The following is a 25592-nucleotide window of genomic DNA, read 5'->3' on the forward strand; positions in this document are numbered from 1 at the left end:
GGTATTCACTTAATTGATGTTCAAATACTAATGCAGATTGATCTTTGTCTTGGCTAAATGAGGTAAACGATTTGCATATCTTTACGTCAGAATGATTTTCAACACAATCTTTCATTATTATGACACAACGAAAAACTTCTCTTGACTGATCTCTTTCACTTATTTTTCTGCTTTTCCTTACAATTTTAATTTTTCCTCATTTTTTCTTTTTCTTTCTTTACAATTTTACCCCATCATCGGGGGGCCGGCCGCGGTGGTCTAGCGGTTCTAGGCGCTCAGTCCGGAACCGCGTGACTGCTACGGTCGCAGGTTCGAATCCTGCTTCGGGCATGGATGTGTGTGATGTCCTTAGGTTAGTTAGGTTTAAGTAGTTCTAGGTTCTAGGGGACTGATGACCTCAGAAGTTAAGTCCCATAGTACTCAGAGCCATTTGAACCATTTGAACCATCATCGGCGGCATCGCTCCGGTCATCCCAGCCTAATTACTTCCTACTACTATCACTGGATCGTTTACTTAATTGCGTCGTTATTATCTTCCACATATCCTCTGACGCAACATATAGCAACGCGCAGCAGTGCTGAAGAGTACAGAGGTTCCTGCAGCACCACACGCCGTTGCTTAGCATCATTCTGACACGAGACGACTGGCGAGCAACATGATCCAGTCTAATCCCAGACGACAAAATCTTACTAAAATTGTGAAATGCTGTGAGAAGACAGAACAAAGACAGAACGTGAGTCATCTGAGTTCCGCCAATTCATGGCACCTAAATTACAAGTGTCAAACCGATTACACCTTTCTGTGGACGGGTAACGTAAATTCTCACAGCCATGTGTATACAATTAACATGGAGACCTTCGACACTGCAGTTATACAGTGAGGTGACAAAAGAGAGATACCCCTAATAGCGTGTCGAATCTCCTTTTGCGCGTCGTAGTGCAGCAACTCAGCGTGGTTGGGCTCAAAAAGCCGCTGGAAGTCCTCTGCAGAAATACTGAGCCATGCTGCCTCTCCAGCCATCCATAATTCCGAAAATGTTACCAAGGCAGGGTTTTGTCCACGAACTAACCTCTCGATTGCACCCTATAAATGTTGATGTGATTCGTGTCGGGAGATCTCGGTGGCAAAATCATTCGCTCAAGTTGTCCAGAATATTCTTCAAACCATTCGAGAACAATTGCGGGCCGGTGAGGCGGCGTATTATCATCCATAAAAATTCCATCGCTGGAAAGCTGCAAATAGTTGCCAGGTAGCCGAACATAACTATTTCCAGTCAATGATCGGTTGAGTTGGACTGGAGGACCCAGTCCATTGTATTACGGAGCCAACACCAGCTTTGCACAGTGCCTTGTTGACAAATTGGATCCACGGCTTCGTGGGGTCTACGACACACCTGAACCCTACCATCAGCTCTTACCAACATAAATCGGGAGTCATCTGACCAGCCCGCTGTTTTCCAATCATCCAGAATCCAACCGCTATGGACACGATCTCAGGAGAGGCGCTGCAGGTGATGTCGTGCTGTTCGCAAAGACACTCGCGTCGGTCGTCTGCCGCCATAGCCCATTAACGCCAAATTTCGCCGCACTGTCCTTGCAGATACGTTGGTCGTACGTCCCGCACTCATTTCTGTTGTTATTTCAGGCAGTGTTGCTTGTCTATTAGCACTGACAACTCTACGCGAATGCTGGTGATCTCGATCGTTAGGTGAAGAGCGTAGGCCACTGCGCTGTCCGTGGTGAGAGGTAACGCCTGAAATTGGGTATTCTCGGCACACTCTTGACACTGCGGATGTCGGAATATTGAATTCTCTAAAGATCTCCGAAACGGAATGTCCCGTGTGTCCCGCTCCTACTGCCATTCCGAAAAGTCTGTTAATTCCGGTCGTGCGACTATAATCACGCCGAAAACTTTTTCGCACGAATCACCTGAGTACAAATGACAGCTCTGGCAATGCACTGCCCTTTTACACCTTGTGTATGCGATACTACCGCCATCTGTACATGTGCATGTTGCTATCCCATGACTTTGGTCACCTCAGTGTATTCAGTGTTATTAGACTTTGCAAACCACTCATCCAGATTATTTAACAAAGTTTGACTGACATAGTTTGTGTTGGATAAGCATGAAATTTATAAACCTTGGTATTACAGGAATATCAGAATACTAGAAATTATTCATTCTACTTTGAAGTTTCCTTGCCATATGATCTCTCTATTTGAACGTACGGATAGTGTTTGACAAGTCGAATGTGTCACTGTGGTGTCGAGGGACACACAGTTTCGATCCACATATGTTTTTATAAGAATTCCTAACTACTTCAGATAAATTTCAAACATTACTGCCGCCCTGTCTGACCCGCCTTGTCACGGTCCGCGCGGCTCCCCCCGTCGGAGATTCGAGTCCTCCATCGGGCATGGGTGTGTGTGTGATGTCCTTAGCGTGAGTTAGTTAGATTTAGTAGTGTGTAAGCTTAGGGACCGATGACCTCAGCACTTTGGTCCCATAGGCTCTTACCACAAATTTCCAATTTTTTCCAAACATTAACCTTGTGGTGTCACCGCCAGACACCACACTTGCTAGGTGGTAGCCTTTAAATCGGCCGCGGTCCGTTAGTATACGTCGGACCCGCGTCTCGCCACTATCAGTGATTGCAGACGAGCGCCGCCACACGGCAGGTCTAGAGAGACTTCCTAGCACTTGCCCCAGTTGTACAGCCGACTTTGCTAGCGATGGTTCACTGACAAATTACGCTCTCATTTGCCGAGACGATAGTTAGCATAGCCTTCAGCTACGTCATTTGCTATGACCTAGCAAGGCGCCATTATCATTTGCTATTTATCTTGTGATGCATGTACCGTCAGACCGATGTTCACCAATTATGGATTAAAGTTAAGTATTCCAGAAGCTACGTACTTTTTTTTACTAGACTCAACTCCTTTAACTGTTCCAGACCTCACGCCAACCTGCGTGACCTTAAACGCGTGCCTTTCGGCTATCTCATAGTGGCTTGGCTGTCTTGCCAAGTCACAACAAACCTGTTATTCTGTGAAAAGGTAATTTGCCTTTAAAATCGTAAGTATCTTAGAAACGGAGTGAAATGGAACTTGAAATAGTTTCTGAATCCGTGCAGTAGAAATAGCGACCAGCACCGGCGTCGCACGGGCAGCACTGAGCATCTATGGCCGGACGACGTGTCTGGCGTAGCAGCAATTTTCTTTACAGGCACTATGTAGGGTTATGATTAAAAATCGGAGAACTAAGTTAGGTAACTGAATATCATCAGTTTCATATAAATTAAACATTTTAAGCAGCACACGGCATTTGCCGGCATTCTCCAGCGCTCAAAAGGGCGTGAGCGCACTGCCTGACCGCAGCCCGCCACCAATGTTAGAGGAGCATCATATGCGCCGCGCCTCCTCGGCCCTAGGTTATCGGCGTTGCGGTCGCGCCATTCCGCCGCGATTATCAAAATCTCTACACTACTTCCTGAGAGTAGCCTTCACCTGCAGAAAATATGCGGCGGGGGGACAGTAATTCATCACACAAAAAAAAAAAAAAAAAGAACTTGAGGCCAAGAATGAGTTGTGAGACATGAACGAAAGTTGGTAGGCATGTTTCTACATCTTAAACACCTATTTAAATTTTTAAATTTCGCACCAGTCGCATAAGACTGGCGCTAGTAGCGCCATTTTCAGAATGGAAATTAAGTATGCTTTTAAATTCACGCTGTAAAGGTCGCGAGTGGTAGTTCCTTTGACACTGGGTGTGGTGTGTCGATGTTAGTCAAGAATGCCTTTAAGACGAAAATGACGCCATCATAACACCTCACTGAAGTTGAACGAGGTCGTGTAGTAGGACTACAAAGAGTTGGCTGTTTCTTCCGCGATGTTGCAGAAAGACTTGGCAGGAAAGTAGCCACTGTAAATAATTGGTGGCAGTGGTGGTCACGAGAGTGTACAGTCGCAAGATGCCTGGGCTTCAGACTCCGGAAGGCCACGCTGCACTACCGAGAGGGAAGACCATCGTATTTGGCGTATAGCTCTGGCCCATCGCACTGCATCTGCAGCAGAAATCTGAGGAGCAGTTGGCACCAGAGTGACTCAAATGGTTCAAATGGCTCTGAGCACTATGGGACTCAACGCACTGTTACAAATGGTTACTTCAAGGACAGCTCAGAGCCAGACGTTCTGTAGCGTGTATTCCACTGACTCCAAATCACCGCAATTTGTCACTTCAGTGGTGCCAACCGAGAGTTCATCGGAGGGCAGGGTGGAGGTCTGTTGTGTTTTCTGATGAAAGCCGGTTCTGCCTCGGTGCCGCTGATGGCCGTGTGTCGGTTAGATGAAGGCCAGTTGAGGGCCTGCAACCAACAACCCGTCTGCGTGCTGGACACGCTGGACCTACATTATTTTGGGATGCGATTTCGTACGACAGTAGCAGCGCTCTCGTGGTGTTAATGCACACCCTGACTTTCAATTTGTACCTCAGTCTGGTGATTCGATCCGTTGTGTTACCATTCATGAACAGTATTCCAGGGGTATTTTCCACCAGGATAACGGTCGCCCACATACCGCTGTCGCAACCCAACATGCTCTACAGAGTGTCGACATGTTGTCTTGGCCTGCTCGATCACCACCTCTGTCTCCAATCGAGCACATATGGACATCATTGGACGACAACTCCAGTGTCATCCGGATGCAGCATTAACTGTCCCGGTGTTGACGGAGCAAGTACAACGGGCATGGAATTCATTCCCAGAAACTGTCATCCGACACCTGTATAACACAATGCATGCATCTTTGCATTCAACATTCTGAGGACTACATCGGTTATTAATGTACCAGCACGTTACATTTTCAATGGCTTATCTCATCTTACATTAACATGTGAACTTGCAATAAGTATTAAATATATTACCTAGACAAATGTATTCCATACATCTGGTTACTCTTCATTAATTAATTTTTGTATTGCTGTTTTTACGTCAGTGTAAATATGTATGGTTTTTGGTAATAACAGTTTCGTGTGGCGCATCGTCTTGGTGCAAGTCTTTCAATCGGCCAGCACTTCGGCGAATAGCGCCTCCTAAGCCAGTTACCCAAGTGGGAAAAATGACGTACAGTTTTACGTGGATTCCGAAATATATTTCGTTTCTGGCGAATCTCCAAATCACTGGGAGGAAGTTGCTAGGTTAAACAAGAATCTGTAGTCCTACCAGGAGTCGATCCCACTGTCTTTCGGTTACCAAGCTCACGGTTTACCGGTAGTCAGCCAAAGCCGACTTTGGTTCAAAAATTGTTCAAATGGCTCTAAGCACTATGGGACTTAATATCTGAGGTCATCAGTCCCCTACTCGTAGAATTACTTAAAATTACCTAACCTAAGGCCATGACACACATCCATGCCCGGACTTCAGAACTGCATTGGCAGATTGAGACGTGCAGTAGAGTACTGCAACGCTTTATGTTTGACCGGCTAGAGCTGGCCTGCTGAAGGGGACACCGATTATCACTTAATACGGCGGTGGACCGAACCACTCGTGTCCGGCCTGACAGCACTCGGCTCGCTCACGCACTCGCTCCATGTCCGTTGTCCGGACACCGGGTGCTTGAATAATCGAGCATGACTGGTAATCGCTGAACTGTCGCCTCACCTCGCCGCACTGCACAAATCCAACGCCTCTTCCTCTCTCTCTCTTTCTCTTTCTTTCTCTCTTTCTTTCCCTGTCTCTCTCTCTCTCTCCTTTGCACCACAAAATTTACGTTTCAAAGAACGGTTTCATGACGCAGTTAACTTCATGCAGTGCGTGGAAAATAATTTTGTATTAAGCACAGAAAGAGAGACTCGTTCCGAACAGAAGATTTATTCTGTTTGTTAATAATAGGAAACTGCATTCGCTTCAAATAAATACTTTCCCTGATGTAAAGAAAGCATACGAAGAACATTATACACTGCTGGAAAAACAATAGCGCACGTGAAAAGATGATGTCGGTTTTAATCCAGTGACGGCATATGCCACCTGGGGGACAGTAGATGTGCTGACAATGGCATCAACGTCGTCCGCCGACAGATAGCGTAGTCGCACAGCTACCAGAGCACCATCTTTGTCTACGGAATGCTCACAGCCAGAAGGCTCAGTGTGGTGCGAACTTGAAGCAAGCAGGCAGCCCTGTCATGGAGACCCACTCGTTCTTCCCACAGCCAACTCAGCGAGTTTGAAAGGGGTCAAATTGTGGTCTTCCGAGTGGCGGGATGGTACTTTCGGAGAACTGTCAGTTGTGCAACGATGTGACGATCTGATGTCAGGGTGTGGGTATGGCGAATGCCCAGTGAACGTCATCTTCCAGCGTGTGTAGTGCCAACCATGAAATTCGGGGGCAGTGATGTTATGGTGTGGTCGTGCTTTTCATGGAGGGGGCTTGCACTCCTTGTTGTTTTGCGTGGCACTGTCACAGCACAGGTCTACACTGAAGTTTTAAGCATCTTCTTGCTTCCCAATGTTGAAGAGCAATTCGGGGATGGCGATTGCAGCTTTCAACACGATCGAGCACCTGTTCATAATGCACGGCCAGTGGCGGAGTGGTTACACGACAATAGCATTCCTGCAATGGACTGGCCTGCACAGAGTCCTGACCTGAATCCTATAGAACACCTTTGGGATGTTTTGGAACGCCGACTTCGTGCCAGGCCTCACCGACCGACATCGATACCTCTTCTCAGCGCAGCACTTCGTGAAGAATCGGCTGCCATTCCCCAAGAAACCTTCCAGGACGTGACTGAACGTATGCCTACGAGAGTGGAAGCTGTCATCAAGGGTAAGGGTGGGCCAACACCACATTAAATTCTAGCATTACCGATGGTGGGCACCACGAACTTGTATCTTATTTTCAGACAGGTGTCCGAATACTTCTGATCATGTAGTGTAGGAAGTACTCGTATCTTAAGGAAATTTAACTCAGCCACGAAGGAAGTGAGTTATAAGGTGCTTGTTCGTCCGATTCTTGAATACTGTGCATGAATATGGGATTTTCACCAGGTAGGACTGATAGAAGAGATAGAGGAGATCCTACGATGAATAGCGCGAGAGTGTTATCAGGGGCCTCAACAAACTCCATTGGCAGACTTTGCAACAGAGGCTTGTCCATCGTGGAGAGGTATAACGTTGAAATTGCGAGATAGTACTCTCCGGAAAGAGTCGAACAAAATTCAGGGAGTATCAAAAAGGATTATCCGATTAAAAGAAAAATCAAAACTGTTCTGTTGTTTGAGATATGTGCGTGAACAGTATAAAACGGTCGCATTATTTCTACAGAAGGTATTCTTCCTGATCCAGAGAAATTAGACGCTATTCGTAATTATGCTGTTCCTACCACAAAACGTGATGTTCGTAGTTTCCTTGGTGTCTGTAATTTTCTTAGACGCTTTGTTAGATTGGACGATTTGGCCACACCTCGTTTATGTGAACTATCTGGAAAGAAACCTAATTGGTGTTGGGATGAGGAAGCTCAGTCAGAATTTGAACAGCTTCGTGATGCTTTAGTTGCTGCTCCACTTCTTTCACATCCGGATTTATCTAAAGATTTTTGTTAGACAGTATTATTTAATTTGTAATGACATTCTTTTTAAACGAAAATCGGTCGACAACTCTGTTTGGTTAGTTTGTATTCCTGATGAGTGGGTCAATAAATTGATTTGGTACACACATTTCAGTTATGCACACTTTGGTCCCAGAAAATGCTTTCATAAATTACGAGAAAATTGCTACTTCAGTAATATGGAAAAGCGTATTCGATCTGTTCTTGCCAAATGCAAATTATGTCAAAAGGCAAAGCCGCCAACTATTTCTCACAGAGCACCGTTGTTTCCTATCATTCCAGCGAAATTAAAGGAGATGGCTGCAGTTGATTTGTTCGGTCCAGTGGTTCGTTCTACTAATGGTTTTGCGTACATTTTCGCAGCAGTGGAATTGACATCAAAATATGTGTGTTTTACACCGTTACGCAAAGCAACAGCTCGTTCAGTATCTAATGCTTTCATCAAACATTTTCTTAAAGAAGTGGGTCATGTTGATAAGGTTATATCAGATAATGGATCACAGTTTCGCTCTAAAATTTAGCTTCGTACTCTACGGCGTCGTAAGATTAGACCAATTTTCATTTCACTTTTTCACCCTCAATCTAACGCTTCAGAGAGATGGATGAAGGAAATCCATACATTGTGTCGACTGTATTGTCATCAGAATCACAGAACTTGGGATCAGTATCTTCATATTTTTCAAAACATTCTGAATGAACTTCCTAATGATTCAACTTCTTTACCGCCTATATTGATATTAAAAAACAAAGCACCGACAAATCGCATTTCTGAAATTGTTCCTTTTCCGCCTACACGGAAACTGCGACATTCTGAAGTTGTGAACCTGGCTCTGCAAAATATTGCATCTGCGGGTGCTAGAAGAGAGAAATCAGCTAAACGTCATGGTCGTTTAAAAATCTTGTCAGTTGGTCAAAAGGTATTAATTAAGTCTCATCGTTTGTCTCACAAAGGAAAAGGCTTGTGTCGCAAATTTTTTCTGCTTTATAACGGTCCATATCGAATTCGCAAAATTATTCATGATAACACTGTCGAAGTAGAAACTCTTAAATCTCGACGCTCTAAGGGAATACATCATATATCAAACGTTAAAATTTTTGTGGAATGACATACTAGTGAGAAACTAACAGCTACATGTAAACACGCAGAGAATGCAAGGATACCGCACCGCATTCCCGCGGCGGCACATACTCAAAGCAACAGTCAAGTCTGCGCGCCTCACAAGGCAGTCGTTGACCGCAAACAATTACTTCCTACGTCACACGCCTACAGCTGATCGAGTGATCAGTGCGAATGCACTGACAACCGTAAACAAATACACAGTCTAATTTCTCCGATTTAATTCAGTATAAAGCTATAGTGACTTCATGAATTATGTTATTAACGTTCAGTATTGTTCAGGATACGGTTCTATAAAATATTTAAGAACTTCAGGTAAATTCTGTGCGTGTCCGACGTTAAAACGACTTGCTATCGAGAAAATTTCAGGAAGAATGTAATTTCGAAGAAAAAAGTAATAAACCAAAGAGGTAACTGTTAATTGAGTTTATTTTTCAGGTAACATATTTCCACTTAGGTACGTACTTTAGACGTAATTTTCTGCTCGCAATTACGTGATTCATACTTTGTGCTAAATTTCATGTTCTATGAATTTACTTGTGAAGCGACGTGCTTGCGTAGATTTACTGATTTTGACAATGTTTTATTAATGAATAGTGTTATTACTTGTGTATATTATGCATCGCTTGGCTGCTATGCTTTTTCACTGATGTCATATTTTTTTATAATGTGCCTGCTGTGCTTATTTATTTAAATTGTAATTGTCAACTGATTAATTGTGCTGACTGTGGTTATGTATGTAAGTTATACTTTGTGATTTATCTGCTTGCGCCTTCATGTTTATTTATTAAGATTACATACGAACATTTATTTGCTTATGCTAATACGATGCTAATCACCCGTTTATTACGTAAGATATATGTTTGCTGCTGTGCGTATGGATTGCATATTTATACATTTCTGTTTGTTGTCATAACTATTCTTTAATTGCTCTATATAGAAATGCTGATATACTGTGTACAAACATAGAGTTTAGGTCACACCATGGTGTTAATTACTGTTCGCTTGGCAGTGCCTCGTTGTAGGGATTGTGCTGCATCCACTTGTTGACATTCTGTTCTCTACTGGTATATTTACTCGCTATTGCATGTTTTGCTTATGCTCAGTGCCTGTAGTAATTCGACGAACGACATTAGTACAAGAAACGTCATAGAAGTCACATGAGCTGGAGGTTTTATGGAAGCTGTATAAGTTTACGCTAATAGGAAGGAAGCTAACGACATGACATACCAACACTAGGATTAGACCATTAACAATTATTACACTCCATTCTTCATGAGCAATTGAAATAGGAAGTGACACTTGACACAAAAAATACTCCACATGTTTGCTTCTGCCATGATTCTTGAAGTGGTGTACACACTGTGAAATATTATGATCATTCACACTCCGTAATCGTACTTAATTACTGAGAGTTATTCGAACTAAAGTCTGTTAGAGGTCATGTATGCATTTCTTTTACACTCCTGGAAATTGAAATAAGAACACCGTGAATTCATTGTCCCAGGAAGGGGAAACTTTATTGACACATTCCTGGGGTCAGATACATCACATGATCACACTGACAGAACCACAGGCACATAGACACAGGCAACAGTGCATGCACAATGTCGGCACTAGTACAATGTATATCCACCTTTAGCAGCAATGCAGGCTGCTATTCTCCCATGGAGACGATCGTAGAGATGCTGGATGTAGTCCTGTGGAACGGCTTGCCATGCCATTTCCACCTGGCGCCTCAGTTGGACCAGCGTTCGTGCTGGACGTGCAGACCGCGTGAGACGACGCTTCATCCAGTCCCAAACATGCTCAATGGGGGACAGATCCGGAGATCTTATTGGCCAGGGTAGTTGACTTACACCTTCTAGGGCACGTTGGGTGGCACGGGATACATGCGGACGTGCATTGTCCTGTTGGAACAGCAAGTTCCCTTGCCGGTCTAGGAATGGTAGAACGATGGGTTCGATGACGGTTTGGATGTACCGTGCACTATTCAGTGTCCCCTCGACGATCACCAGTGGTGTACGGCCAGTGTAGGAGATCGCTCCCCAAACCATGATGCCAGGTGTTGGCCCTGTGTGCCTCGGTCGTATGCAGTCCTGATTGTGGCGCTCACCTGCACGGCGCCAAACACGCATACGACCATCATTGGCACCAAGGCAGAAGCGACTCTCATCGCTGAAGACGACACGTCTCCATTCGTCCCTCCATTCACGCCTGTCGCGACACCACTGGAGGCGGGCTGCACGATGTTGGGGCGTGAGCGGAAGACGGCCTAACGGTGTGCGGGACCGTAGCCCAGCTTCATGGAGACGGTTGCGAATGGTCCTCGCCGATACCCCAGGAGCAACAGTGTCCCTAATTTGCTGGGAAGTGGCGGTGCGGTCCCCTACGGCACTGCGTAGGATCCTACGGTCTTGGCGTGCATCCGTGCGTCGCTGCGGTCCGGTCCCAGGTCGACGGGCACGTGCACCTTCCGCCGACCACTGGCGACAACATCGATGTACTGTGGAGACCTCACGCCCCACGTGTTGAGCAATTCGGCGGTACGTCCACCCGGCCTCCCGCATGCCCACTATACGCCCTCGCTCAAAGTCCGTCAACTGCACATACGGTTCACGTCCACGCTGTCGCGGCATGCTACCAGTGTTAAAGACTGCGATGGAGCTCCGTATGCCACGGCAAACTGGCTGACACTGACGGCGGCGGTGCACAAATGCTGCGCAGCTAGCGCCATTCGACGGCCAACACCGCGGTTCCTGGTGTGTCCGCTGTGCCATGCGTGTGATCATTGCTTGTACAGCCCTCTCGCAGTGTCCGGAGCAAGTATGGTGGGTCTGACACACCGGTGTCAATGTGTTCTTTTTTCCATTTCCAGGAGTGTATTTAATGATGGTCAAGGTAACCAAAATGTTTTTCATAATTCATAATGAGTAGAAGATTTGGGTAAGATGGATTACACAGAGGTTGTGTGTGGACATTGTGTCTTCAGATTGTATGGGATGATGAATTGAAGTTTGCACTAGGATTTTATCTGTACTTGTTCGAGGAGACTGACTAGAGGAAAGAGTTGTTATGGAAGTGAAATGATATTGGTAATAAGGTTTATATGTATCGATGTATTGAAGAGGTATTATTGAGGTATTGAGATTATGTGAAGTTGATGATTATTGGAGTTTTGGTGGACAAGAGGAAGGTAAATGATATTGATGATAAGTTTTATATGTATCGACGTAAGAGGTATTATTGAAGTATTGAGATAATGTGATGCTGATGATTATTGGAGTTTTGGTGGATAAGAGGTAAAGTAAGTGAGGAGCATATTTTTTTTGTTGGTTTATATGGAACAAGGAGGATGAAGATGGCAGACTAGAACACTCAAGTAGAAGGAAGATTGTCTACACACACACTTTGTTAAATCACTAAGCAGTAAATACTTTTTTTTTTTTGAGAGAGAGGAAGTATTTGCATATCTTGGCACACTGACAGTTGTTCAGCAACTGTACATTTTGATCTGGCTTGGCAAACATTGGTCTTGACATGATGACTATGACGTTGACTAACTATTATTGACTGTTATACATCGCTGCCACTACTACTTGATACACATGATGAACATCAAATTTTGACAGAATTGTATTTACACAGTTAACACTATTCAATTACACAGTAGTACTTAATGTGGACGAAAGATGAGTGAGTGTGTTTTATGTGTTTTCCCTTCCTAATCCCAGATACTTAGTACCAACCTATCTCCTAAATATTATTTTATTGTTTGTAGTGGCTTGCACTGAGACTCATAAATATTATAGGTTTACTGTTATTTGTATATTATATTAGTTAATATGACAATTATCTGATATCATTTGTGTGTTTATTATGATTTGTTGTTTAGTGTAAAAGCATTGATAATAATTTTGTAAAAGCAATTGTGTGTGCATTCAAACTATTGTTCATGCCTGAACTGTCTGATTAGTGATGGTGAATATTATGGACTGTTACCTGCACTTGTTCAACATAATGGGTGCCACTTAGAAATGTTTAATTTCTGCTGTTGAACTGTGTGATTAGTGATAGTGAATATTATGGACTGTTACCTGCACTTGTTCAACATAATGGGTGCCACTTAGAAATGTTTAATTTCTGCTGATGAACTCTGATGAACTGTCTGATTACTGATAGTGAATATTATGGACTGTTACCTGCACTTGTTCAACATGATGGGTACCACTTGGAAATGTTTAATTTCTGCTGATAAACTCCGATGAACTGTCTGATTAGTGATAGTGAATATTATGGACTGCTGTCTGCACCTGCTCAACATTACTGGGTGCCACTGATGGAACTGCTTCTATTGAAATGATGTCACTTGTTGGTGTCTGCACCTGTTCAGCATTACTGGGTGCCACTGATGGACTGCATCTATTGAAATAATGTCACTTGTTGGTGTCTGCACCTGTTCAACAATGCTGGGTGCCACTCATGGACTGCTTCTACTGACATAATGTCACTTGTTGGTGTCTGTACCTGTTCAACATTGCTAGGTGCCACTGATGGACTGCTTCTACTGACATAATGTCAATTGTTGGTGTCTGTACCTGTTCAAAATTGCTGGGTGCCACTGATGAACTGCTTCTACTGAAATAATGTCACTTGTTGGTGTCTGCACCTACTCAACATTACTGGGTGCCACTAGTGTAACTGCTTCTACTGAAATGTCACTTGTTGCTGTCTGCACCTGCTCAACATTGCTGGGTACAACTGATGGAACTGCTTCTATTGAAATGTTGTCACTTGTTGCTGTCTGCACCTGCTCAACATTGCTGGGTGCCACTGATGGACTGCTTCTACTGAAATGAAGTCACTTGTTGGTGTCTGCACCTACTCAACATTGCTGGGTGCCACTAATGGAACTGCTTATACTGAAAATGTCACTTGTTGGTGTTTCTGCTGAATGATGTCACTTGTTGGTGTCTGCACCTGCTCAACATTGCTGTGTGCCACTGATGGAACTGCTTCTACTGACATAATATCACTTGTTGGTGTCTGCACCTGTTCAACATTGCTGGGTGCCACTGATGGACTGCTTGTACTGAAATGATGTCACTTGTTGCTGTCTGCACCTGTTCAACATTATTGGGTGCCACTAATGGAACTGTTTCTGCTGAATGATATCACTGTTGGTGTCTGCACCCACTCAACATTGCTGGGTGCCACTGTTGGAACTGATTCTACTTGAAAGCATTTTATATGAACATTTGTATAAACTGATTTTTTGTGTATTGTGTAGACTACACTCCTGGAAATGGAAAAAAGAACACACTGACACCGGTGTGTCAGACCCACCATACTTGCACTGGACACTGCGAGAGGGCTGTACAAGCAATGATCACACGCATGGCACAGCGGACACACCAGGAACCGCGGTGTTGGCCGTCGAATGGCGCTAGCTGCGCAGCATTTGTGCACCGCCGCCGTCAGTGTCAGCCAGTTTGCCGTAGCATACGGAGCTCCATCGCAGTCTTTAACACTGGTAGCATGCCGCGACAGCGTGGACGTGAACCGTATGTGCAGTTGACGGACTTTGAGCGAGGGCGTATAGTGGGCATGCGGGAGGCCGGGTAGACGTACCGCCGAATTGCTCAACACGTGGGGCGTGAGGTCTCCACAGTACATCGATGTTGTCGCCAGTGGTCGGCGGAAGGTGCACGTGCCCGTCGACCTGGGACCGAACCGCAGCGACGCACGGATGCTCGCCAAGACCGTAGGATCATACGCAGTGCCGTAGGGGACCGCACCGCCACTTCCCAGCAAATTAGGGACACTGTTGCTCCTGGGGTATCAGCGAGGACCATTCGCAACCGTCTCCATGAAGCTGGGCTATGGTCCCGCACACCGTTAGGCCGTCTTCCGCTCACGCCCCAACATCGTGCAGCCCGCCTCCAGTGGTGTCGCGACAGGCGTGAATGGAGGGACGAATGGAGACGTGTCGTCTTCAGCGATGAGAGTCGCTTCTGCCTTGGTGCCAATGACGGTCGTATGCGTGTTTGGCGCCGTGCAGGTGAGCGCCACAATCAGGACTGCATACGACCGAGGCACACAGGGCCAACACCCGGCATCATGGTGTGGGGAGCGATCTCCTACACTGGCCGTACACCACTGGTGATCGTCGAGGGGACACTGAATAGTGCACTGTACATCCAAACCGTCATCGAACCCATCGTTCTACAATTCCTAGACCGGCAAGGGAACTTGCTGTTCCAACAGGACAATGCACGTCCGCATGTATCCCGTGCCACCCAACGTGCTCTAGAAGGTGTAAGTCAACTACCCTGGCCAGCAAGATCTCCGGATCTGTCCCCCATTGAGCATGTTTGGGACTGGATGAAGCGTCGTCTCACGCGGTCTGCACGTCCAGCACGAACGCTGGTCCAACTGAGGCGCCAGGTGGAAATGGCATGGCAAGCCGTTCCACAGGACTACATCCAGCATCTCTACGATCGTCTCCATGGGAGAATAGCAGCCTGCATTGCTGCGAAAGGTGGATATACACTGTACTAGTGCTGACATTGTGCATGCTCTGTTGCCTGTGTCTATGTGCCTGTGGTTCTGTCAGTGTGATCATGTGATGTATCTGACCCCAGGAATGTGTCAATAAAGTTTCCCCTTTCTGGGACAATGAATTCACGGTGTTCTTATTTCAATTTCCAGGAGTGTATTATGTAAAGTCACATGTATGAAAGAATTTGTATTGCTTACTGTATTTCATATATTAGGTTATTGAAAGGTCAGTGCAAAGCCAAAATTTTATCTAATAATGTGATACTTACGTATTAATATTATCTTTTATTTTTGTCTGTATTTTTGTGGACGAATTTGGTGGTATTTTCACCACCAATGCTGGCAAAAATACCATCAAATTCTGGCCCGTGGAGGAAGGGCATATGAAAGGTGGCTACACTGAGCCACAGCGCCAGAGATTGCGCCAAAGAGTTTTATTCCGCCGCCTCCACTGGCAGTGCTTGTCGAGAGGTCGTAGTGGGGAGTGCTTGTCGAGATGTTGTAGTAGGGAGTGCTTGTTCCATGTTTTATGCAGTTGTTTGATGGGCTAGACAGCAGATGTTGTTCTAATGGAGATATTGTAATGATCAGAGTTGTTTTCGTCAATATATATGAAGGTAACAAAACTCGCTTTTTTTCATTATTTCAATGTCTTTAATAATGCGTCCTTACAGGTTCAGTCAACAAAGCATCTGGCTTGTGTCTTTGTATTAGAGTGTAATTCTGGTTTTCTTGTGCAATTATAGTATTTCTATTTTTTTTTAATTACTTCAGTATAAATGGTATTTAATATTTCGTGTCTTATTCAAGAAGAACCGTGCCAGATGTGTACGTTGAATCACACTTCCACACACAGAACAGCTATACTTGTGGTTTGTTGTTTCCTAGGTTTTATAGTTGCTGGGGACTTAATTAATTAATTGTATTAACGGAAATTTTCTTTCATTCTTTGTTGTTATTCTATGCAGTCAGATTGCGTACTAAAACTAGTCAGGGCCAGCCGTTTACGACACTTCGTAATCGGACATACAACTACTAAAAACCATAAAAGTATTTGCATTCATCAATATAATTAAGGTCCCATGCAACAGCCTCACGGGAGAACATCCTAAGGGTAGAGGGCACAAGAACTACAAAGAAGGTCTTCCAATACAAACCGACAGGAAGAAGATTAAATCATAGACCGCGTAAACTACGGCTAGATGACGAGGAAGCCCTAGGAATCAGAAGAAGGAAAGTAAAAGAGAGGGCAGATTGGAAGGCAACTGGTGAGGGGGGAAAGATCCATGGTGGGTTGTAAGGCCACAAGAGGACGAAGGGACTCTAAACACTGTAATAATCAAAGCATCCGACTTACTGACACGAACTGTAGTGATGGCCTTGCACCTAGCTTAACCTTTGCACGTTGTCTGACATTGTCTAAGTATGCGTGGGTTGTCAGAAAACAAAATATATTTTGGCAACACCAAACAAATTCGCTTCCTACGCGACTTTACTTGCTGAGACATTATTGACTTAATATGGACAAAAATCAAAGCTTATTGTGACATAAATGTAGAGTTAACGTTCGCCACTCGCCCAAGTGCTACAACTGACATCCATATTCCTCCTAACAATGGCGCATCTCATCCACTGCTGCATGTCTTGAGTGTCAGTGACGTCACACCATATACTTTAAGAATGTTTAGTGCTTTTCATATTATAACAACTTAAATTGATTGCAACATTGTAGACACTGTAGCAATGAGATCTGACAGAATTTCTCATACCTTCTAACTATGACAAACGTTACTTTATCATGCACTATTTTTTCTCTATCCTTCTAGGCTTCCTGATACACCTCCTGGTCGTACAAAAGGGGTGTCCACTTCAGCAAATTACGCAGTGTTTTTGCTTGGGACATAGGTAGTAAAACTCCACAAGCATTCGAATATTCCTGACGACGTGGACTGAGTCCATATCACTAGTAACTTGTGTTTCTGTGACCAACATTGCCCTGCTACACAAGCAAGGCAGATCAATAACCTGAATTAGAATTCAAATATCTCGTGATGCTCCATGCGGATCATGATGCTGTTTCCACCAAGCTTATTCTAAAAAACAAATTCTGTACATATAGATACGATTACACCTGATTATTTCTCTCCTTAATTATTTTAATTTATTAATTTATTACCTAAGAATGCGATGAGCATGCGCATTGGACATTTATACTACTGCTACATATCGAGTGATTGCTAAAGTTATTGAAAATGCTGTATATATAAGATTAATTGATCGTTTCAGATCACATAAATTCCTGTCAAATGTACTGTTTGGATTCAGAAGTGATATTGCGACTGAAAAAGTTATATTCTATTTTCTGTCTGTGGCACTGGATGGATTAAACAAAAAGTTGTGAACTCTAGCTGTCTTAATTGGTTCAAATGGCTCTGAGCACTATGGGACTTAACTTCTGAGCTCGTCAGTCCCCTAGAACTTAGAACTACTTAAACCTAACTAACCTTAGGGCATCACACACATCCATGCCCGAGGCAGGATTCGAACCTACGATCGTAGCGATCGCGTTGTTCCAGACTGTAGCGCCTAGAAGCACTCGGCCACCCCGGCCGGCAGCTGTCTTCATTGATTCAGCTAAAGTGTTCAGTTATGTTGCTCACAAAATATTACTGCACAGTGTTCTAACAGTCGGCAGGTTATAGTTGAAGTGATCACTGCAGCAAGTGTCTACTAATACCAGTATTGCTGGCCCCTGATTAGATCACAACCGAGGTAGATTTTTCCTACACGTCAGTCAGGGGATCAGAAGATCATGCAGTATAAGGCTGAAACTGGCTGCCAAATAAGGCTGGAAATTTGATGGCTGAAAGGTGTTTAATTTGACATCCTCTATCAAACAACCGAGTCCCACAACCATCCCTAAAAATATGAACCCACAGAGAGCTCACAATTGACTCGCGTCACACTTTAAGAACAGACAGCAAAACGTCATTCTCCACAGTGCTGAGAGGAGGTATGATGTGGAGTCTGGTTGGGGCATGGTTATTGAGGAGTGCTCCAGTGGTCAAATCTGGAACCGCTGCTATTTATTATATATATAATTGATATACCTTCTAATGTGACATATTACTCTACAACACTTTTGTTTGCTGATGACACTAGCTTGGTAGTGAAGGATGTTGAGTGCAGCATAGGCAGGGTATCAAATAGTGTAGTTCGAGACCACGTTCATAGCTCGTAGAAAATAAAACTGATGCTACATCACAGTAAGACTTAGTTTATACAGTTTATAACGCACTGTTAAACTACAACTGACGTTTTGGATACATAGAATTGGTATATCATAAGTGAGTCAAAACAATCAAAATTCCTAGATCTTCAGATAAGTGACAAACTGTCATGGAGAGCCCATGTTCATGATTTTCTTAAAAAATTCTGATATAAGGTAAGAAATATTATTGTTACTTTTACCTGTTAGGACGGCGCATTCTATCGTTTTATTGCATTAAACCTTTCAAGCACTTCATGTATTTATTTTTTAGGTGGAAGCTTTTCTATTTCGAGGCTTATGTAGATGTGAATGCTAATTGCCTATATACTTTTCATGTTACTAAGAAAAAGAATCAGTTTCTAAATCATACTAACCAATGAGTTAAATATATGTCGTGTTCAGTGCTTGTGTATGATTATTGTTATTCATCTCTTCGTTCACTACTTCATAAAAAATGTTGTGTTCAAATTCCCTTTAATATTACCTCAAAGATAATAGGCAACTTGCATTATTAAGGAAATGTTTATTGTGTGAGTGCATGAGCATTGTTTGACTTTGAAAAGTGTGACTAATTTTATTAAAATTGAGCTACTCAGTGCCCACTTCAAATTTTTTCTTAGACTCTATTGCAAGTCAAAAACAGGTAACGCTCCTGTGCAGCGTCATCAATAAAAGCAAGAATAAATATTTGGATCAGTGGAGGAATGACTGCAGCTTTGTATAAAGCCAAACAGTTGAAAGTTACTAATTGACAGAAATTTACAGAATTCAGTTTCATTAAATTAGTGATAGACCTTGTATACAATATTTTCCAGTATAGCTCAAGCCAAAGTTTGTAGTAAACTGCTAAACTGCTCATACATTGTTATTGAACTTGTAAATCTTGATGGGGGAAATGAACCACTACAAATACTTCCAACCCATACAAGCAGCCTCATTTATTTTTTGTAAAGATAAAATACAAGTGGGCAGAATCTGTAAACAACTAGTTAATTTTTACTTGTGTCTTCAAACATAGTGTAGGTCTATAAGTTTTCAGTATTGCAGTGTATATATATTAATGTTTTCATAGCAAATGTGCTTTTCTTACAAAGCCAGGGACTACGTTTTTCTTGATAACACAGAATGTAAAAGGATGTTTTTTTTATACCATCTGTTACAGGTTTCTTGCAGATGCACTTCTTTGCTTTATTTGTTTGGAGTAGCTGGGGGAAATAGAGAACTAATGAAGCACACTTTCCCCAGAGGCTGTTTATTTACCAGAAAATGTCCGTTACTGGAGGTAACTACGCTACTGTGCTTTTCTACTGCTATTCAGCATCTTCATCTTCCTCATCGTCTTCCTGTTCTTCATCACATTTGTCTCTTTTTTCTATTGGAAGCTTCGATACAGCAACTTTCACATTAAGTATTTCCTCACCTTGATGTACAAGTATGATGACTACTCTCCAGTCATCTCCCGTGAGTTTTAGTGGAAATACTGTTTCCATTACAGTAAATTTATTAAGGAACATGCCATTCTGAAAAAAAATTAAAACAGTTTTTGTCAAATTGAAACACACCAGAATTCTGTAACATTTCTTTATAGACTACTGTGACTGTGATTACATAGTGAGTACCACTGCTGTTAAGTCACAGTGGGATAAAGCTTGATAGCGAACAATATAATACAAGTCGATTAGTATTAGTTTCTTGTGGTGAAGTCAGTTCACAGTAATGTACAAGTTGCTTCCACAGTGCTCTTGGTAAATAAAAATATGGAATTATCAGGTAGTTTTTTCCTACACTGATTAATTGTGTGGGACATTCATGGATTTGTTAGGGATATTACTTCATATTATTTAAACATCTCCCAGGTAACTGAATGTTGCCATGTTACGCAGGATACATTGTGCCATATTGCTTTAGACATATTAATAGCTTAATATCAGCATGTACTATGATTCACTGGTCAATATGGCTGTTTTACACCCTTTGAGAATGCAATGACAGTGTTCCCACGTCCATGCTAATCTGAGTGCTGTGATGTGTGCTGAGTAGAGGTGCCTCTGAGAAATAGTAGCTTCTGTACTTCTCGGCTGTTTGTGGATGCTTGGCTTCTCACCAATGGCTGCTGTCCAACAATGGACAGGCAAGGAATTTACTGTGCCATTGACCTCCTATAAAATCTGCTACATCCTATGCCAGCTAGTTTATGGGTCATCTTTCCTAACCCCAAAGCCACAAAACCCTTTTTTTGTTCAAATTAATTGATGATATCTTCATGATCTGGATCCAGGATCAAGAAACCCTATTTTCATTCCTCCACAGCCTGAACATCTTGCCTCCCATTTGTCTAGTCTGGTAGTGCTCAGCCCAGTGTACCACTTCTGAGACACTGACATGCACCTCTACATTGACCAGGGCCTTAACTATCTTTCACAAATCCTCCCACCTCTTCCAAAGTGGTATTCCATTACTACCGAAACTACACAATATCTTGGTCCATTCTTATGCCACACTCACTCCCAATCCCTTGCCATCTGTGGAAGACACAGGTGTGGGGCCTGTCCAATACATCCATCCAGAATGTCCTATCCAAGTCCCATCAAAGGCTTAATACACTCCATCAGAGGCTACCTGTGAAAACAGTCGTCATATGCCAGCTCTTCTGCAACTTATGCTCAGAATTTCATGTGGACAAGTCCACCAACCAGCTGAACTGTGTCCAGGAGCAGAGTTGACCAGCCAGTGTTGTAACACACTGATGGGCACAGCATGCTTCACTTCAATGGCTGCTTCACAGCCCTCTGAATCCCTCTCTCCAACATCAGCTTCTCTGAATTACATACGGTTAAATAAACATTACACCTGCAATACCAGGGGAAAAAATTTATTGTACGTTATTTTCCGATCCTCCGTCGTAATATTTCATTAAGTTTCATTATTCACAGTGTATTTTACTGACTTCTGATGATAATAGTATATCTAGTTTATATGGAAACATTTTATTTAAAGAAGTATTTGTAATTTGAGATACCTGTAAACTAAGTGCATCTCAAACCTCAATACTGCCACAAACTGTTTGCTTCAAGATTGATGTAGTTGATTTGCCTCCATTCTCTTTTCAACAAATGTTTTACTTTTCGCAGAAGCTTTGTATTTCAGAAGCTATTTGTGTTTAAAATTTCGTGTTTTAGAATGTTCCAATCTCAAAATGTAATTCTTACCAAAAACCAGTTCTACAGTTTAGTAGTCCTGATTTTTCTGTAAATTTTGACTAAAACAATACATCTGTTTGACAGTTATTCAAATTAAAAATTTCACTATCTGGAAAATTCTTGGTTAACTTGAGGAAATCCTGTACGCATTAAAACTTCTATCTCATAAAGTAGTAACTATTATTTCATTATTTTATAGTTATGGAGCGTATAATTAAACATATTTACTTCTCTGTTTATTGTATTTCTATGCTTTTTAATGTTTCTGTCTTTTATGTTAGTAACTAAAATATGGTAGTCCTCTATTTCACCAAACAGTGATGTTTATAATAAGCCAATAGGCATCGTGTTCATAGTTTCAATCAGTCGTGGTTGGACAGTTAAAGTTTACAAAAATGGTTCAAATGGCTCCGAGCACTATGGGACTCAACTGCTGTGGTCATAAGTCCCCTAGAACTTAGAACTACTTAAACCTAACTAACCTAAGGACATCACACACAGCCATGCCCGAGGCAGGATTCGAACCTGCGACCGTAGCGGTCGTGCGGTTCCAGACTGTAGCGCCTTTAACCGCTCGGCCACTCCGGCCTGCTAAAGTTTACAGTTACTATGTCAGTTAACTAGCACTGTGTAGCGTAATATGTCGGTCCTTGCCACAAGTAAATTGAATGAAAATTTTGTTAATTGGTGCAGCTTTCTGATCTGTGTTAAAATATTGAGGCTCCTCTATTTTACAAACCTGGTAGTAAAAATGAAACTTAATGTGAATAAATATGAGGAGATCAATAAATAATTTCGTAGTATTATGTGTGTTCCATAATAACAGTTCGCCAAATCCAATAGTGACAGGAGGACGATCAAAGAAGAAATTTCATGAAACTTGACGAGGTAAAAACCAGATCAGTAACACTACAGGTTGTTACCGTTCCTCCCAAGTCATCTACATTCCACCAGAACCTCCTATTATTAGAATCATAACTGTCATGACACAAGAGCGAGAGGTAATTTACATATAAGAGGAAAAGTAAATAGAATCAACTGAGCACACTCTCAAACCTTGGCAGTTAACAGAAACATACCTATTTATATGTACACTCCTGGAAATGGAAAAAAGAACACATTGACACCGGTGTGGCAGACCCACCATACTTGCTCCGGACACTGCGAGAGGGCTGTACAAGCAATGATCACACGCACGGCACAGCGGACACACCAGGAACCGCGGTGTTGGCCGTCGAATGGCGCTAGCTGCGCAGCATTTGTGCACCACCGCCGTCAGTGTCAGCCAGTTTGCCGTGGCATACGGAGCTCCATCGCAGTCTTTAACACTGGTAGCATGCCGCGACAGCGTGGACGTGAACCGTATGTGCAGTTGACGGACTTTGAGCGAGGGCGTATAGTGGGCATGCGGGAGGCCGGGTGGACGTACCGCCGAATTGCTCAACACGTGGGGCGTGAGGTCTCCACAGTACATCGATGTTGTCGCCAGTGGTCGGCGGAAGGTGCACGTGCCCGTCGACCTGGGACCGGACCGCAGCGACGCACGGATGCACGCCAAGACCGTAAGATCCTACGCAGTGCCGTAGGGGACCGCACCGCCACTTCCCAGCAAATTAGGGACACTGTTGCTCCTGGGGTATCGGCGAGGACCATTCGCAACCGTCTCCATGAAGCTGGGCTACGGTCCCGCACACCGTTAGGCCGTCTTCCGCTCACGCCCCAACATCGTGCAGCCCGCCTCCAGTGGTGTCGCGACAGGCGTGAATGGAGGGACGAATGGAGACGTGTCGTCTTCAGCGATGAGAGTCGCTTCTGCCTTGGTGCCAATGATGGTCGTATGCGTGTTTGGCGCCGTGCAGGTGAGCGCCACAATCAGGACTGCATACGACCAAGGCACACAGGGCCAACACCCGGCATCATGGTGTGGGGAGCGATCTCCTACACTGGCCGTACACCACTGGTGATCGTCGAGGGGACACTGAATAGTGCACGGTACATCCAAACCGTCATCGAACCCATCGTTCTACCATTCCTATACCGGCAAGGGAACTTTCTGTTCCAACAGGACAATGCACGTCTGCATGTATCCCGTGCCACCCAACGTGCTCTAGAAGGTGTAAGTCAACTACCCTGGCCAGCAAGATCTCCGGATCTGTCCCCCATTGAGCATGTTTGGGACTGGATGAAGCGTCGTCTCACGCGGTCTGCACGTCCAGCACGAACGCTGGTCCAACTGAGGCGCCAGGTGGAAATGGCATGGCAAGCCGTTCCACAGGACTACATCCAGCATCTCTACGATTGTCTCCATGGGAGAATAGCAGCCTGCATTGCTGCGAAAGGTGGATATACACTGTACTAGTGCCGACATTGTGCATGCTCTGTTGCCTGTGTCTATGTGCCTGTGGTTCTGTCAGTGTGATCATGTGATGTATCTGACCCCAGGAATGTGTCATTAAAGTTTCCCCTTCCTGGGACAATGAATTCACGGTGTTATTTCAATTTCCAGGAGTGTATACTATCTGCCACACAGATACACACTAAAGAGCACTTCTGTGTCACTGCTTTCAAGTATCTCACTAGTAACCTCCCCTGACGGCAACGCACTGCGCATTCTCACATACAACCGATCATAAACGTGCGGAATGGCATTTAGCGTCGGAGTGTCCGAGGTAGCTTGCACCTAGGGGTAACTGCGCGCCATGAGTGGTGCGATGTGGCATGGTGGCCATACGTCGATGTGCACCGTCCTGTTGCAGGGGAAGCTTCTTGTCGCCGAAGCGGTGGAGTACCTGAGTACCCAGAACTATCGAGTCATGTCAGATACAACTAAAAAGTCTACACCATATCAGGTTGATTTGTCGAATTAGTTGCATCAGTTAACTTCACCATTAGTTGCAATATTCATTAGAGTTATGCTTCAACATAATATCCTTCTACTCACCAAGCTTCACGATATAGTATTTAGTCACCATTTCATCCTTCCCCAAATTCTGGTCACCACATGTGGGTGTTCTCCAGTACAGGCACTGTTGCCACATAATTGTGCTAGTGGGAACTTGCTACACATCACATGATTTGTCCATAACAGTTACCTGACATAATTACACTATCTCTATCGTTCTTCAGTTTATTTTTCTTTCTTCCTTTCTCCTTCATCAATGTTTCTAAAATTGTTTTCAACACTTCCAGTTTATTTATTTTTTCATTTTCTTTATTATTTGCATAAGTTGTGACAACCCTTCACTTTTTTATTCTTGTCATGCCTTTGCTCATCAATTCCTTACCTTTCACCTCTTTATGTTCTCTTCCATGCTGTTTCTTCGAAGTTTGCAATTTCATCATCTCTGACTACTGGCTCTCTCTTTATCATCCTTAGTTTGTCAGGCTTACAAATCACATTTGTTCTTATAGTTATTTTCTGTTTTCTTCTCCTCATTCTATGAATAATTACTTTTCGTACAGCGCCTCCTAGTCAGTCGCAAGAGATACACTGAAGCCTCAAAGAAACTGATACAGGCATGCGTATTCAAATAAAGAGATATGTAAACAGGGAGAATACGGCGCTGCGGCCGCTATATAAAAAATGAGTGTCTAGCGCAGTTGCTAGATCGGTTACTGCTGCTACAGCAGCAGGTTATCAGGATTTAAGTGAGTTTGAAAGTGGTGCTACAGTTAGCACACGAGCGATGGGACACAGCATCTCCGAGCTAGCGATGATGTGGGTATTTTCCCGTAGGACCATTTCACGGGTGTACCGTGAACACAAGGATTCCGGTAAAACATCAGCTCTCCGATATCGCTGCGGCCGGAAAAAGATCCTGCAAGAACGGGACCAAAGACGACT

The 25592-nt window shown here is 43.7% G+C and overlaps 1 protein-coding gene across 1 annotated transcript in view; it reads right to left on the reverse strand.

The window, feature by feature from the left end:
- Nucleotides 1–19461: 19461 nt before the first annotated feature.
- Nucleotides 19462–25592, reverse strand: part of LOC124594084 — a 57694-nt gene continuing 51563 nt past the window's right edge. Inside the window, exon 4 of the mRNA XM_047132435.1 lies at nt 19462–20068. Within this exon, the coding sequence (XP_046988391.1) occupies nt 19859–20068 (210 nt within the window). The 3' untranslated portion in view covers nt 19462–19858. The remainder of the gene's footprint in view (nt 20069–25592) is intronic.

This window comes from Schistocerca americana, chromosome 2, assembly GCF_021461395.2.
Source record: "Schistocerca americana isolate TAMUIC-IGC-003095 chromosome 2, iqSchAmer2.1, whole genome shotgun sequence".
NCBI lineage: Eukaryota > Metazoa > Arthropoda > Insecta > Orthoptera > Acrididae > Schistocerca > Schistocerca americana.